The 12,692-nt window shown below is 41.6% G+C and overlaps 2 protein-coding genes across 2 annotated transcripts; one reads left to right on the top strand and one right to left on the bottom strand.

Moving 5' to 3' along the window:
• Nucleotides 1-592: 592 nt before the first annotated feature.
• On the bottom strand, nucleotides 593-3,196 carry LOC134291005 (uncharacterized). Its single transcript, XM_062858248.1, has 2 exons — nucleotides 3,188-3,196; nucleotides 593-3,091 (listed from the first exon to the last, which is right to left on the bottom strand). Exons 1-2 carry the CDS (start codon nucleotides 3,194-3,196, stop codon nucleotides 593-595), a joined length of 2,508 nt encoding a protein of 835 aa, XP_062714232.1.
• Nucleotides 3,197-4,288: 1,092 nt separating this feature from the next.
• On the top strand, nucleotides 4,289-5,289 carry LOC109408982 (uncharacterized; the record flags this gene model as incomplete). Its single annotated transcript, XM_062856117.1, is given in 1 exon segment — nucleotides 4,289-5,289. A coding segment is annotated over 1 exon segment (443 nt), but the record flags the coding sequence as incomplete, so codon positions are not given.
• Between the last annotated feature and the right edge of the window lie 7,403 nt (nucleotides 5,290-12,692).

The following is a 12,692-nucleotide window of genomic DNA, read 5'->3' as shown; positions in this document are numbered from 1 at the left end:
ATATTTCGAAGTAACCGGGAGTGTGGCAAATCGGGGTCGAAAGAATTGATAACGGATGAACGAGTAGGAAATTACGCAGAACCGCGAGGGCAACAAAACACAGTAAAGCGAACTGGGCGGACAGCGACGGAAGGGAAAACGAGCAGGAGCAGCTGCAGTCGTATGCAATCTTTCTCTGTTTTCAGCTGAATCTTGCTCGTCAGTTAGGGGAATCAGTCAGTGTTAGTGTGCCGCCGGTTTGGTTGTGTTTTACGGGCGAATATTCCAAATGCCGCCAAGAAGAAGAGCTGGGGTTCAAAGATTATGCAGTGTTCCATGCTATCTTGCAGAACTTCATAAAAGTCGTGTCATGGGATGTACTGAGGACAGTGGACAGAGGACAGTGGGTTAATTTGTAATTTGTAATTTGTAATTTGTAAGTTTATTTATACGATAGCCTGTCAGTGTACAAACTTTAAATCTGGTCAAGGAATCGAACATTATTGGAAAAAAATACAATTTAAATTTGGAAACTAAATGAAACAAACAAATTAATACAACAAAACCTAGCAATTTAACAAATGACAATAGGTGAATTACTTTGTTTAATTAATTAAACTAGTCTTTTAGTTGACATTTTGAAGGAAGGCAATGTTGGTTTCTGTTTGACATCGTTTGGCAGACCATTCCAGTAGGTAGCTCCATACACCAGCACACTCTTCCCACTGGTGGTGGTATGCCGGGGAATGATGAAACAGCGAGTGCGCTGCTGCTGTCCTCGTTGTAGGTGTTCCTCGATGTAATCCGGTAGATTCCCGCAGTACGCCTGTCGCATGAAGCAGCATATTCGGAGCCGATAGTTGGATGGCAAGTCGACTCCAAGAATTGAGTTCCGAACGGCTGCAGTTGTTTCTCGCTGGCGAAGGTTATACACAAAACGTATTGCAGATTTGAAGCATCTGTGCAGTCGCTCCTTGAGAGCTACAGATAGTCCTGGGTAGTATACGACGTCAGCATACATGAAGATGGGCATCACTACCGCTTGAACGAGCTTTCGTCGAGTCGCTAATGAGAGCACCGAGGCGAACCGACGAAATGTACGCAACACATTGTACGTTCTCAGGACTACATCGTTCACTTGATGAGACCATGATAGGCAGCGATCCAGTTTAAGCCCAAGGTTTGTTACTTCGGTGGATAACGGAACGACTTCTCCACAGAAGATTATGTTGGTCTGTGGCATAATTGGTCTTGACTTGTTGAAAATGATCGCTTGAGTCTTCTGTGGATTGGGAGCTAATCGGTTTGCATCGGCCCAGCGAGATATTGCCTCAAGGTCAATGTTGATCTCGCGTACAAGTCTGTCGATTTCGGAAGCTGGACCGGAAATGTAGACTTGCAGGTCATCGGCATACAGATGGTAGTTGCATTTGAGGGACAAAGGCAAACTATTAATGTACATGCTAAAAAGCAACGCGCTAAGACAGGATCCCTGAGGTGTACCGTCGACGATATCCCTCTCACCAGATACCACACCTCCTAGGCGCACTGACTGCTTTCGGCGTACTAAGAATGATGAAATCAGGTCGCAAGCTGCCTGAGAGAAGAAGAACTCGCGTCGGAGTTTGTTACCCAAAATCTCGTGGCTTACGCAATTGAAGGCGAGAGAGAAGTCCACAAGAATCATAACCGTGCAGAGATCGTTATCAAGATTCATGTACACGTCGTGTACAACTTTGGCGAGAGCAGTCGTTGTACTGTATCTGTTCCTGTAGCCTGATTGAAATCTTGCCAGTAGGGGTGCATTGGGATTGTCGAGATGTTCTGTTATTTGCGACAACAGTATTTTCTCCAACACTTTGGAAATCGCAGGTAGGACACTGATTGGACGAAAATCTTTGGGCAGAATAGGGTTTGGTTGTTTTGGAATGGGAGTGATGATTGCTTTTTTCCAGTTAGCCGGGAAGGATTTGGATTCGATTATTGAGTTGTACAAATGGGAGAGATGAGGAAGGATGAACGGGCAGAGCAACTTGATGAAGGAAATCGGCACTTCATCAGATCCTGTTGCGTTCGTCTGTATATCATATATTTTCCTGCAGATTTCCTCGTTATCCGTTTGTCGAAAATTGAACTCAGGAATACCTCGGTCGATTGCTGAACGGTGGAGTGGTGCTGTGGGTGCCTGAGCTTGCCCTGCGTTTTGCAGCAGGCGATGGCCGTCACTGAAGAAGCTATTCAGTTCGTTTGCATCTAATCCTTCGGGCGGTGTATTCTTTTTGGCGTTGTTATGGATCCCTTCTCTCCTCAGATTGGACCACAACTTTTTCGCAGGTAGGTTATGGTCAAAATGCAGTTCGGCATAACGCTTCTTTGCAGCAAAAATGAGTGAATTGGCTCTGTCTCGTTTACGTTGATAGTCCAACCATTGTTCATTCCCTCTGGCTCTATTTGGATTACGAGAATAGAGAACGTAAGCCATATTCCTCAGTGCAATGGCTTGCTTGATGGTTTCAGTAATCCAGGGCGTATGCTTGTCCCGTACTACGATAGTGCGTTCAGGTGCATGGCGCTCGACCAACTCCTTCAGCTCAGTTGTGAGCAAATCCGCCTTTACCGTCGTGTCTTCAGATTCGTAAAACGGTTGGAAATCAGTAGTTTGGAAGTCGGCCTGCAGTTGTACAGGGTCTATAGCACGGAAGTTTCGGATGCGTATGGTTTGGGGAGCGGATCTTCGCACTTTAATTCTTGCTAGCAGGTAAACCACTTCGTGGTCCGAAATGGTGTTACCGGTACAGGTCTTCGATTTGATTACCGAATCAGAAGAATCCGTGATCATCAGGTCGATAGTAGTTGCAGTTTGCTCGGTAATACGTGTAGGTCCAGTAGGAAGCACTGATAGATTAAACGTAGCGTTTATGCGGGTTAGTGCTACATGGTTAAGCGTAGGTTGAGTTGAAGCCACATTGATGTTGAAATCGCCTATTACGAAAAGCTTGTCGTATCCGATATCGAGGAGGTCCAACAGTAGCTTCTCGTAACATTGGGAGAAGTGTGGATTTGAAGAGATGGGATTGTAGAGCGCTACCACACATACCTTCAGCTCGTCAATCTTTAGTTGGACGGCTAGAAATTCGAAGCGTTGGCCTACAGGAACTGACGGAACTGACGAAACAATTGTAATTGTAATTGAATTTATTAATCATACGTGAACCATCTTGTACATTTATCGGGTCAAGGAAACTTTGAGGGGAAAAAATACTGATCTAAACTAAAAACTTCAAAATTCTAAGAATCGGATATTGAAGCTTCCCTTTTGATGTTTTATGGAGTTTTTACTTCTTACTGTTATTACTTAAGATATTCCTTAATAGAAATTAAATTCAAAAACATCCCTTAAGAATTATTCTCAAATTTTCTCTCTTTGCTGGCTTTATTTCGAGACCTTCTATCGTTTCATTAGAAGTTTCTTTGGTTATTTTACTAAAAATTACATTAAAAATCCTTTCGCGAGTTACACATGGCAAATTTTGTAGCCGCATCAGTCGTCTAAACATTTAAGCGGTTTGATTCCCGCTGCATTCGTGGACAACTTTTCGTCAAACGGCTACAGGGCTATTGGGCCACAGGGTGTTGTCTTGTCCGTTGTCTCGTATTGGCGATGTTCAGTATGTGTAGCATCTGGTTGGAACTTTAATTTTTACATTAACATTTACATGTAATTCGTTTAGAATAGTTATGATAATAACTTTGTCTAAAATCATGCGGAAGTTCCGTAAAAATTCTTCTGCTAGACCCTAAATTTCAAGGTTATTGAAATTAAAGAGTTTTATAAGTTTTTGGCAAAGATTTGAAACCTCTTCTAACATCCGACCCTGGAGGATGCCTCGGGTAGCTGTTTAACTTTTGTATTCTTAATATAGTTTATCCTATATGATTCAGTAGAAAGTTTTCCAAAAAGTTGAGTAAAATTTCTGGGATTTTTTTTTCTATAAGTGTACCTAGCAATAATACTCAAATTCTTTTAACTGCATTTTATCGAACATAGCGAAAAGTGTGCAGAATAAGTAATTCAATAAATAAAATAACGATTGTTGACATCAATCAAACATTTGGGATCAATAAAAATGTTTGTTTCAACTATTTTTCAACATTTCGTGTCTTATTTTTATGTTATAATTTTCTGTGGCAGATGTTTCGTGGAATTACTTTCTATATTTATTTATTTCGTTATTGCCACTTCTTGTCTGTCCCACAGTAACACCCCACGTCAGAAACGAAAGCATGACAGCATTCATTTACATTATAGGTAGCTATCTAACAAGCAGCAGTCAGTGACAACGGGATTTGCAAGTGTATCAACTTGTCTGCTGTGTACCTTATGATATAACTATTGTGAACTGTTTACCGCTTTGTGAGTCAATAAAGTTGGATTGAAGACGTTGCTGAATGGGAATAAAAGAAATTCGCTCGGGATAGAAAGTGCCTACCGAAAAAATAAGCAAAAGAAAATGAAGTAAAAAATGAATGTGAAGTAATCCAGAAAAAGATCACCGAAAAAAAAAAGTTGAAGCAGAGTTTCGGCGCTAGAATGCCGGGGAGAAGCACCGCCAACGTTCGTCAAGATAATGGGATTTTTTGTGAGTCTGTACGTAAACTTGGAGACGAAGCAAACGAAAAGAAACGGTCACAGCATCAGCAGCAGTAATTGTCGTGGCCTTGAAAAGGAACGAGTTTGAATCGAAAAAAAAGTTCATTAGCAAGTGCTTCAGAAAGAGAGACGCACGCAACGTGATTAGAAGCGGCAGTGATTGATAGTGTCAAACAGTGTGTCATCAAAGTTACGCTTCTAGAGAGTCGCACTTAGATGACGTCGTCATCGAACATTGACTCGCACTTCTCACCGGCTGGTGGAGGAGGTGGCGGTGGTGGTGCATCCGGGTCCAATCAAACGCCCCAGTACCCCTACCAGCAGCAACAGCAGAATCACCTGCCTTCGCAACACCACAATCATGCCCACCATCCCAATCAACACCTCCAGCATGCGAAAAAGCAATCGTTTCCGATTGTATTGCCACCGATGACCGCCTTGGTAACGCCTGCTACAAACATGGATTCGTTGACGTCACCAATACCGGCGACTGGGCGTACCATTTCGCGCCAGAGGCCAACCGTGGCTCGGGAAGCCGAGGGGAAAGCGACCACTCTGCCGTCCCGGGTATCTCAGCTGTACTACAAGCATGGGCTGTTCTTGTCCAGCTATCCGACCTGTGCGACCAGCATTGCCATAGCCGTCATCATTTTTTGTTGGTGAGTGATGATTCTTTTAATTTTTTTAGTCTATCGCTAATTAGGTACTAGCTGACATTGATGAATCGTATAAACTCCATTACTCCTCCTCCACAACTCCTTAGTGTGAAGTCTCAAGAATGCTGCTTCTTAATTTGTATTTATCATATCAATTGTATCTTACGGCAGAACAGTGGAACAGCAGTTTACTGAGTTTTACAAACGAAGGACATAAACGCAACTTACAGCCTAAATTGAAATTTATCAACAAAGAAACATTTTCAGTGATTATTTTATGCATAACTAGCTGTCCTGGCAGACGTTGTACTGCTTAGTACTGCCATTTTGGTGTGATAGTTTGACAACTGATGTGGGATCATTGCAGCACCGCACTCTTAGATTAGTTTTAGTGCGTTCGTTTCGAATGTCTCCCCCGCTCATAACAATTTCAGTAATTTTACAATTGTTCTTGTTTTAAGTTGATTTTCGTAACTTTTTCTACATATAAACACGGCCTATATGAATACGAATCGAACCGTGCAAGGGCCATGCTGATTGGTTCACTCGTTCATGAGTTTTGTAGCCTCAAAGGAACTTCAAACTCATTTATATATATATAGATAGATTTAAACATACGAATATACCTCCCTCTCCTGGTCATGGGGATTGTCGAAACTGAAGTGCAAATTCATTACTTCTTCTTCTTCTTCTTTATGGCTCTACGTCTTCACTGGGACTTGGCCTGCCTTGCTTCAATTTAGTGTTCTTGGAGCACTTCCATAGTTACTAATTGAAGAGTTTTCTTTGCCTGCCATTGCATGAGTTTGTATATTGTGAGGCAAGTACAATGATACACCATGTCCAGGGAGTCGAGATCATTTTCACGATTGGAACGGTAATCGAACCCGCCGTCTCAGGATTGGCGATCCATAGTCTTAACCACTATAGGCTAACTGGAGACCCCTTATCCGAGATATGACAGTTCAAAAATTAGTTGTCTAAAAAATAGTGTGTTACCAGAACGGAGCTAAATTCGCGAAATATTAACAAATCGAGCTCAATTGTACTCAATTATCTCATTTGTACCAATGATGCATATATAATAGGTTGACAAACAGTCAAAATTTGAAAAAAAAATTCATGCACTCTATGAAAAGTTACAGCATGATGAACTTTTTTTTTGTGAGAGAAAAAAGTTGCTTTGAGAAAGGACTACCCCCTGTATACCGTTTGCTTCAATTCTCCAACAGGAGTTTCAATTCCTAATTTCTTCTGAAATTCATAAAAGGTGCCATCTGAGATTTCTTCAGGAACTTTTGTTGGAGAAAACCCGGAAGAAATTTGATGGAATATTTCCTCGAAGCAATTCTGTAGGAACTTCATAAGGAATGTCATAAATAAAAACGGCAGGAGGACCTAGAGTAGGACTTTCTCAAAATACTCCCTAATAAACTCTTGGAAGATATCCATTAAAAAAATCTGAAATTCCAGAACAAACTTCTGGAAGATTTCCAGTAGGACCTGCAGGAATTCCAAACGGAACTCTTGGAGGAAACCAGAAAAGAGTTCCTAAATTAATCCTGAAAAGAGTCTCCCCGGTTGCAGTTTCTGCAAGAATTTCAGAAGAACTTCGCGGAAGAATCGCTGCAAAGAGTTCCCAAAGGAATCCCGGAAGAAATTCTAGGAGAAATCCACGATGGAGTTCCTGAAGAAGTTCCGGAAGCAATTCCTGACAGAATCCCAAAAGTAGTCAGAAGTAGTCAGAATTCTTGAAGTAATCCCGGGAGAAGCTCCTAGAACAATCCCGGAGAAGTTTTTGGAGGAATGCCGAAAGAAGTTCTTGTAGGATTCCTGGAAGGATCTCAGAAATAATTCCTTAAGAAATCCAAGAAAGAACTCCGGGAGGAATCTCGCATGAAATTCCTGAAAGGATCCCAGACGGAATTTTGCAAACAGCAAACAAACTGCTTGGTGGCTATAGGTAGGTATGCGGAGAGCGAGAGTAAGTCTCGGCTTCATAAGAACGATTCGCTCTCACTTGTAATTAGTGGGCACAAACGCGAGTGTGTTGTGAATTGGCATCTGAGCCGAAAGAGAAATGGTTTTCAAAGATGCAAGGGAGATCTGCTGAAGGAATCTCAAAAACAATTTTAGACGGGGCTCCCTAAGGAATCGCATAAGAGAAACCCAGAGTCCTAAAATCCTAGAATCCTTCCGCAATTACTCCGGAAAAAATTCCCGGAGTAGTCTCAGGAAACATTTCTGGGGTTATCCTTGAAGGAATTCCTGGTGCAATCTTAGAATTAATGTCTAGAAAAATTTCGGAAGGAGTTTTGATGGAATTTAAGAATTCTTAAAGTAGTTACAGAATGTATTTCTTAGGAAATCCCAAAAAAATTTCTGGAAAAAACTTTCTGGAGGAATCCTGACAAGAATACTTGAAGGATTTCCAGGCAAAACCTTTTTAAGAATCTCAGGATAAACTCCTGGAAGAACTTCAGAGAGAACTTCTTAAGGAATCCTAAATAAACCCCGGAAGAATCTCGTCGAGATGTTTCTGAGAATTCCTCAAGAAACTCCTGGAGGAGCCCTGCAACAAATTTGTATAAAAATCGTGAAGGATTTCTTGGAGGAATTTCGGATGGAATTCCTATGTTCGAATCGTAAACCTCGTTGTCGAAACGTCAAAGACTTAGAAAAAAATATCTTAACAATCGCGGCATACAATGCCCAATGGATGAAACTTTTAAATACTGTGATGCGGCTGCGGAACAGACCAAACCTGGACGACTTTAACCAAAAGAACAGAATCAAGCGAAAGGGTAATTTCGGTTTCTCGCACAACTGACTAAATGGACTGTTCTTGCAGGAGTATCAGATAAGACTGATTCTTTGTATATTCATTACCTCGTTCGAGCCATTCGGCTCGGCTTCTTCGGATTCGTCATCGCGACGAGCGTCAACTGACTTTTCGATAGGGATGCGCAGTTTACATCCATCAGAAACATTTCGTTTCTAGTTAACCTTTCGGGTGTACCCCACACACAGAGTCCAATAGAAATTTTTTCGCCGCTTTTCTTCGTGCTTGCCATGAAAACTACTGATCTTGATCCGGTGGCGCTGTTGTTCTTTCTCCTACAATCTTTCTTCATGTGCATGCTTTTGAGGACTTCCGTGGACGAATGCTTCGGATAAAATACATGAAAAGACCCGATGGATGTTGTTAAAAAAATCTGTTAATAGTATGAAAAGAGCTCACCTGTACATCTTCTTGTTTATTGATACCTAAAATTGTTTGAAACACTTTTCGCAGAGTTGGCAAACAAACGAAGAAATTGCCTAAGCGATCTTATGCAAGATCTGTTGCTAGCCTCTGGCAGAAGACGGTGTGTAGTGTCTTAAATTGGGTGATGATAATCCTAAAATGGTTACCACTATGACCAACAAGTGATTTCGAAAGCAAAATAGTAAAAGGTTCTGCAAACGAGCCAGTGATTTGTGCCACTGAAATGTGTGTGTTAATTTGTAACAGGATTTATGTTTCTTATTTAGGAATTGTCAGCTTCGCCAGTCTCAAAACCGATGATGCCGTTGAAGACCTTTTTTGCATGAAGTCATGTACGAGTGCATTGTTCCACAAAAAAATCGATCTAGCTCCTTTTATTTAACTCTCTGACGATTATAAAATAAGCAACTGCTGAGGCTGTATATTTCTCTATTTTTACTGCCCCCATCTTGTCTAGCAAATGAATAGAAACAAAACTTGAAGCAATATACAGGGTGCGGCAGGAAAAAATGCGAAAAGTTCAAGGCACTATTACACGCTAAATATAGGATATATATGTGTATTTTTTCATGACAGTGTATCAGTCAATGTCTATATTCTAGCACTGAAAAATAAAAATGAACATATTTGATGTTTAACATACATGTGATAATGTAGGCCTAATAAGCGGATATCAATAAACTGCGCGCCCGATGGTCATTAAACAAAATCACTATAACAGTAACAAAATTAGCTCAAATTCGATGAACAACCAGACCACACTGATCCAGAGCCATGTAGTTTCACATACCAGATGGAATAAGTACATATATTTAATGATATTGTAGAGAAAATCAAAAATTTTGTTTTATCAGATGCGAAATTTAGCGACCTGTGCGATTTTTTGCGGTTTGAAAATTCTGGTTGTCTTCATCTTCAGGCGCCGCCCTGTAAAGGTTAGTGACCAAAATGGGAAATTTTTTAATTAACTTTCCACAAAACTAGCCTATTATAGATCATGGAACGTTGAAACATAGATTGGTTAATGTCAAATGGACGAAAATGAGGTTTGAAGTTGAAAAACACTTTCGCATTTTTTCCTGCCGCATACTGTATACTCAGTATATTGTTAACTGTGATTTTGCAAGCTACATATATACCATGTTGTTCCTAATTATGATATGTATGCTAAACGTCCAATCACATTCAGAACTGACACTAATGTTCTAATTGAAATGCACACAATAGTCATATGGTTTCTAACGAATCATTCTCAGAAGACTAGCAGTCTATCAAATACGTTGGCATTAAAACTACATCAGGTATCAGGTATCAAAAGGCCGGCTCCAGAGGCACGTTATCCTCCATTTGGGACATTTGTGCCATCGCCAAAATAACAGCCTATTTCATCATCTACCTGAGGGAAAAGGAAGGAAAAAGGATTTGGATGGGGATAGGGACAGGTAGGGAAATAGGAAAAATACCCTGGAAGAGGGTACTAACGCACAAGCGTACCACAATGGGTTCAAACAGCGCCCTGAAAAGGGCACTGTAATAACGCATAAAGCGAAAGAGAGCCTATAGCTCTTTACCACAGCGGGTTAAGAACAACAGAATATCCTGAAGATTCAGGTTTCTGAAGTCAGTTTCACTTAATAAGTGTTTACCGAATTCTCGGAAACGCAGTTGCGCGAAAACTGGACAGTTACATATCAAATGATACGAAGTCCCATAATCGGATTCACAGCTATCACAGGCAAATGAATCAGCTTGCTGAATATTCGCCATGTGATAGCTGAGTCGGCAGTGGCCAGTCAATGCTTTGACCAGCATGCTGCAATTCTGCTTAGACAGATTAGTTAGATACTTCGCCACCCGTAGAGATGGCTCAGCACTATACAATTTGGTTTGACGACATGACTCCAAACTATTCCAATATTGTCTGTGTTGAGTGACAGCCCAGGTGTGAATCTGAAGCTTAATCCAACACTTCGATATCGGAATAGCTGGCTCAGGGCCAATGAAGTCATGTGATGCTCCAGAGCGAGCTAACTCATCAGCCAATTCATTTCCAGCGATGGAAGAATGACCAGGTACCCATAGAAGCTGAACAGCGTTTGCTGAATTCAGCTCCTCGATTTGAGTTCGACAAGCGATAACTATCTTCGACCTGGAGTTGGCCGAAGCAAGTGCTTTAATAGCAGCCTGGCTATCTGAACAGAAGTATATTACTTTGCCCATTACGTGCTGCTGAAGTGCTGATTGCACTCCGCACATAAGAGCAAAGATTTCGGCCTGAAAAACGGTACAGTGTCTACCAAGTGAATAAGACTGATACAGCCTTAGCTCACGAGAATAAACACCAGCACCTGCTCGACCTTCGAGAAGGGAGCCATCAGTGTAACATACGATGCCGTCTGAAATACTTCTTTCCAGATAACCAGATGTCCACTCTTCCCGGGAAGGGAATTTCGTGGAAAATGTCCTATATGGAAAATTACAAGCAATTGTAAGATCACTTGGAGCAAGGACAATTTTGTCCCAATTCACCAAAAGTGGAAACAACGAGGTGTGTGTTGAACTGCGGTTCACAGGAGTTTCCTCTAGTAGACCGAGTACCCGTAACCGGTAAGTGCAAGAAAGGGCTTCTTGTTTGAGATGAATGTGTAGTGGGGCAACGTCAAAGAGAACTTCTAGCGCTGCCGTAGGAGTTGAAGAGAACGCTCCAGACATCGCCATTAAGCACATCCTTTGGAGATGGCCTAATTTTGATTGGACCGTTCTCACTTCACCCTTTTGCCACCACACAAGACATCCATAAGCCAATATTGGCCGAACCACAGTTGTGTAAATCCATTTGATATACTTGGGTTTTAGACCCCAAGTTGTACCAAAAGTACGCCGGCATTGCCCGAAGGCCATACAAGCTTTCTTGATTCTGAACTCAATGTGAGGTGTCCAGGAAAGCTTGGAATCAAGAATGACTCCAACGTACTTTACCTGTTCAGTCACATCGATTTCAGAATCAAAGAGACGCAAAGGTCGAACGCCATTACGGTTTCGCCTTTCCGTGAAAAGAACAATAGATGTTTTACTCGGATTAACCGAAAGGCCATATTGGCGACACCAACCCTCAACTACCTGAAGGGCGTTTTGCATCAGGTCGAAAAGGGTGCTGATGCACATACCAACTAACAATGTTAGGTAGTCGTCGGCAAAACCATAAGTAGGAAAACCGCTATTATTGAGTTGCCTCAATAGCGTATCTGCTACGAGATTCCACAAAAGCGGTGATAAGACTCCCCCTTGGGGGCATCCACAAACACTCAATTTCCTAATCCCTGCTAGACGCAATGTCGAGAAGAGATATCGGTTTTTGAGCATTTGGTGAATCCAATTGGAAATCATTGGAGATATACCATGACTCCGTGCGGCTTCCAATATGGCATCGAAAGGCACGTTGTCAAAGGCACCCTCGATATCTAAGAAAACACCCAAACAAGATTGCTTTTGAGCGAATGCTTTCTCGATATCGTAAACAACCTTGTGTAAAAGAGTCACAGTGGACTTACCAGATTGGTAGGCATGTTGGTTCACATGAAGAGGCACGTTGGCCAGATGAACATCACGGATATGATGATCCACAATGCGTTCTAAGCATTTCAGAAGAAAAGAGGTCAAACTGATAGGTCTGAAACTCTTTGCTTCTTCATACGACGCACGACCCACTTTCGGAATAAACTTTACAGTAATATCCCTCCAGGATTTGGGAATATACCCTGTAGCAAAACTGCAAACAAGTAGTTTTTTTTCAAAACATGTTTGAAATAATCAAATCCCTTCTAAAGCAAAATAGGATAAATTCCATCTGCCCCAGGAGATTTGAAAGGAGCAAAGCTATTAAGAGCCCACTCAATCGATTCTATAGTTACAATACTCAGAGCCGAAGCTAAAGAATCATAACTACAAGAAAAGACATCAGGATCATCCGAAGATGTAATATCCACACATCCAGGGAAGTGTGTGCTGAATAAGCATTCCAGAACTTCCTCATCAGAGGAAGTCAGATCGCCATTTGGCAAACGAAATCCGTTCACCCGGAAATCCTTAGATTTCGCAAGGATTTTGTTTAACCGACTGACTTCACTCAAGCTGGAAA

Source organism: Aedes albopictus, chromosome 3, assembly GCF_035046485.1.
Source record: "Aedes albopictus strain Foshan chromosome 3, AalbF5, whole genome shotgun sequence".
NCBI lineage: Eukaryota > Metazoa > Arthropoda > Insecta > Diptera > Culicidae > Aedes > Aedes albopictus.
Note: the sequence above shows the minus strand (reverse complement) of the source record. Positions and strands in the feature narration are given on the sequence as shown.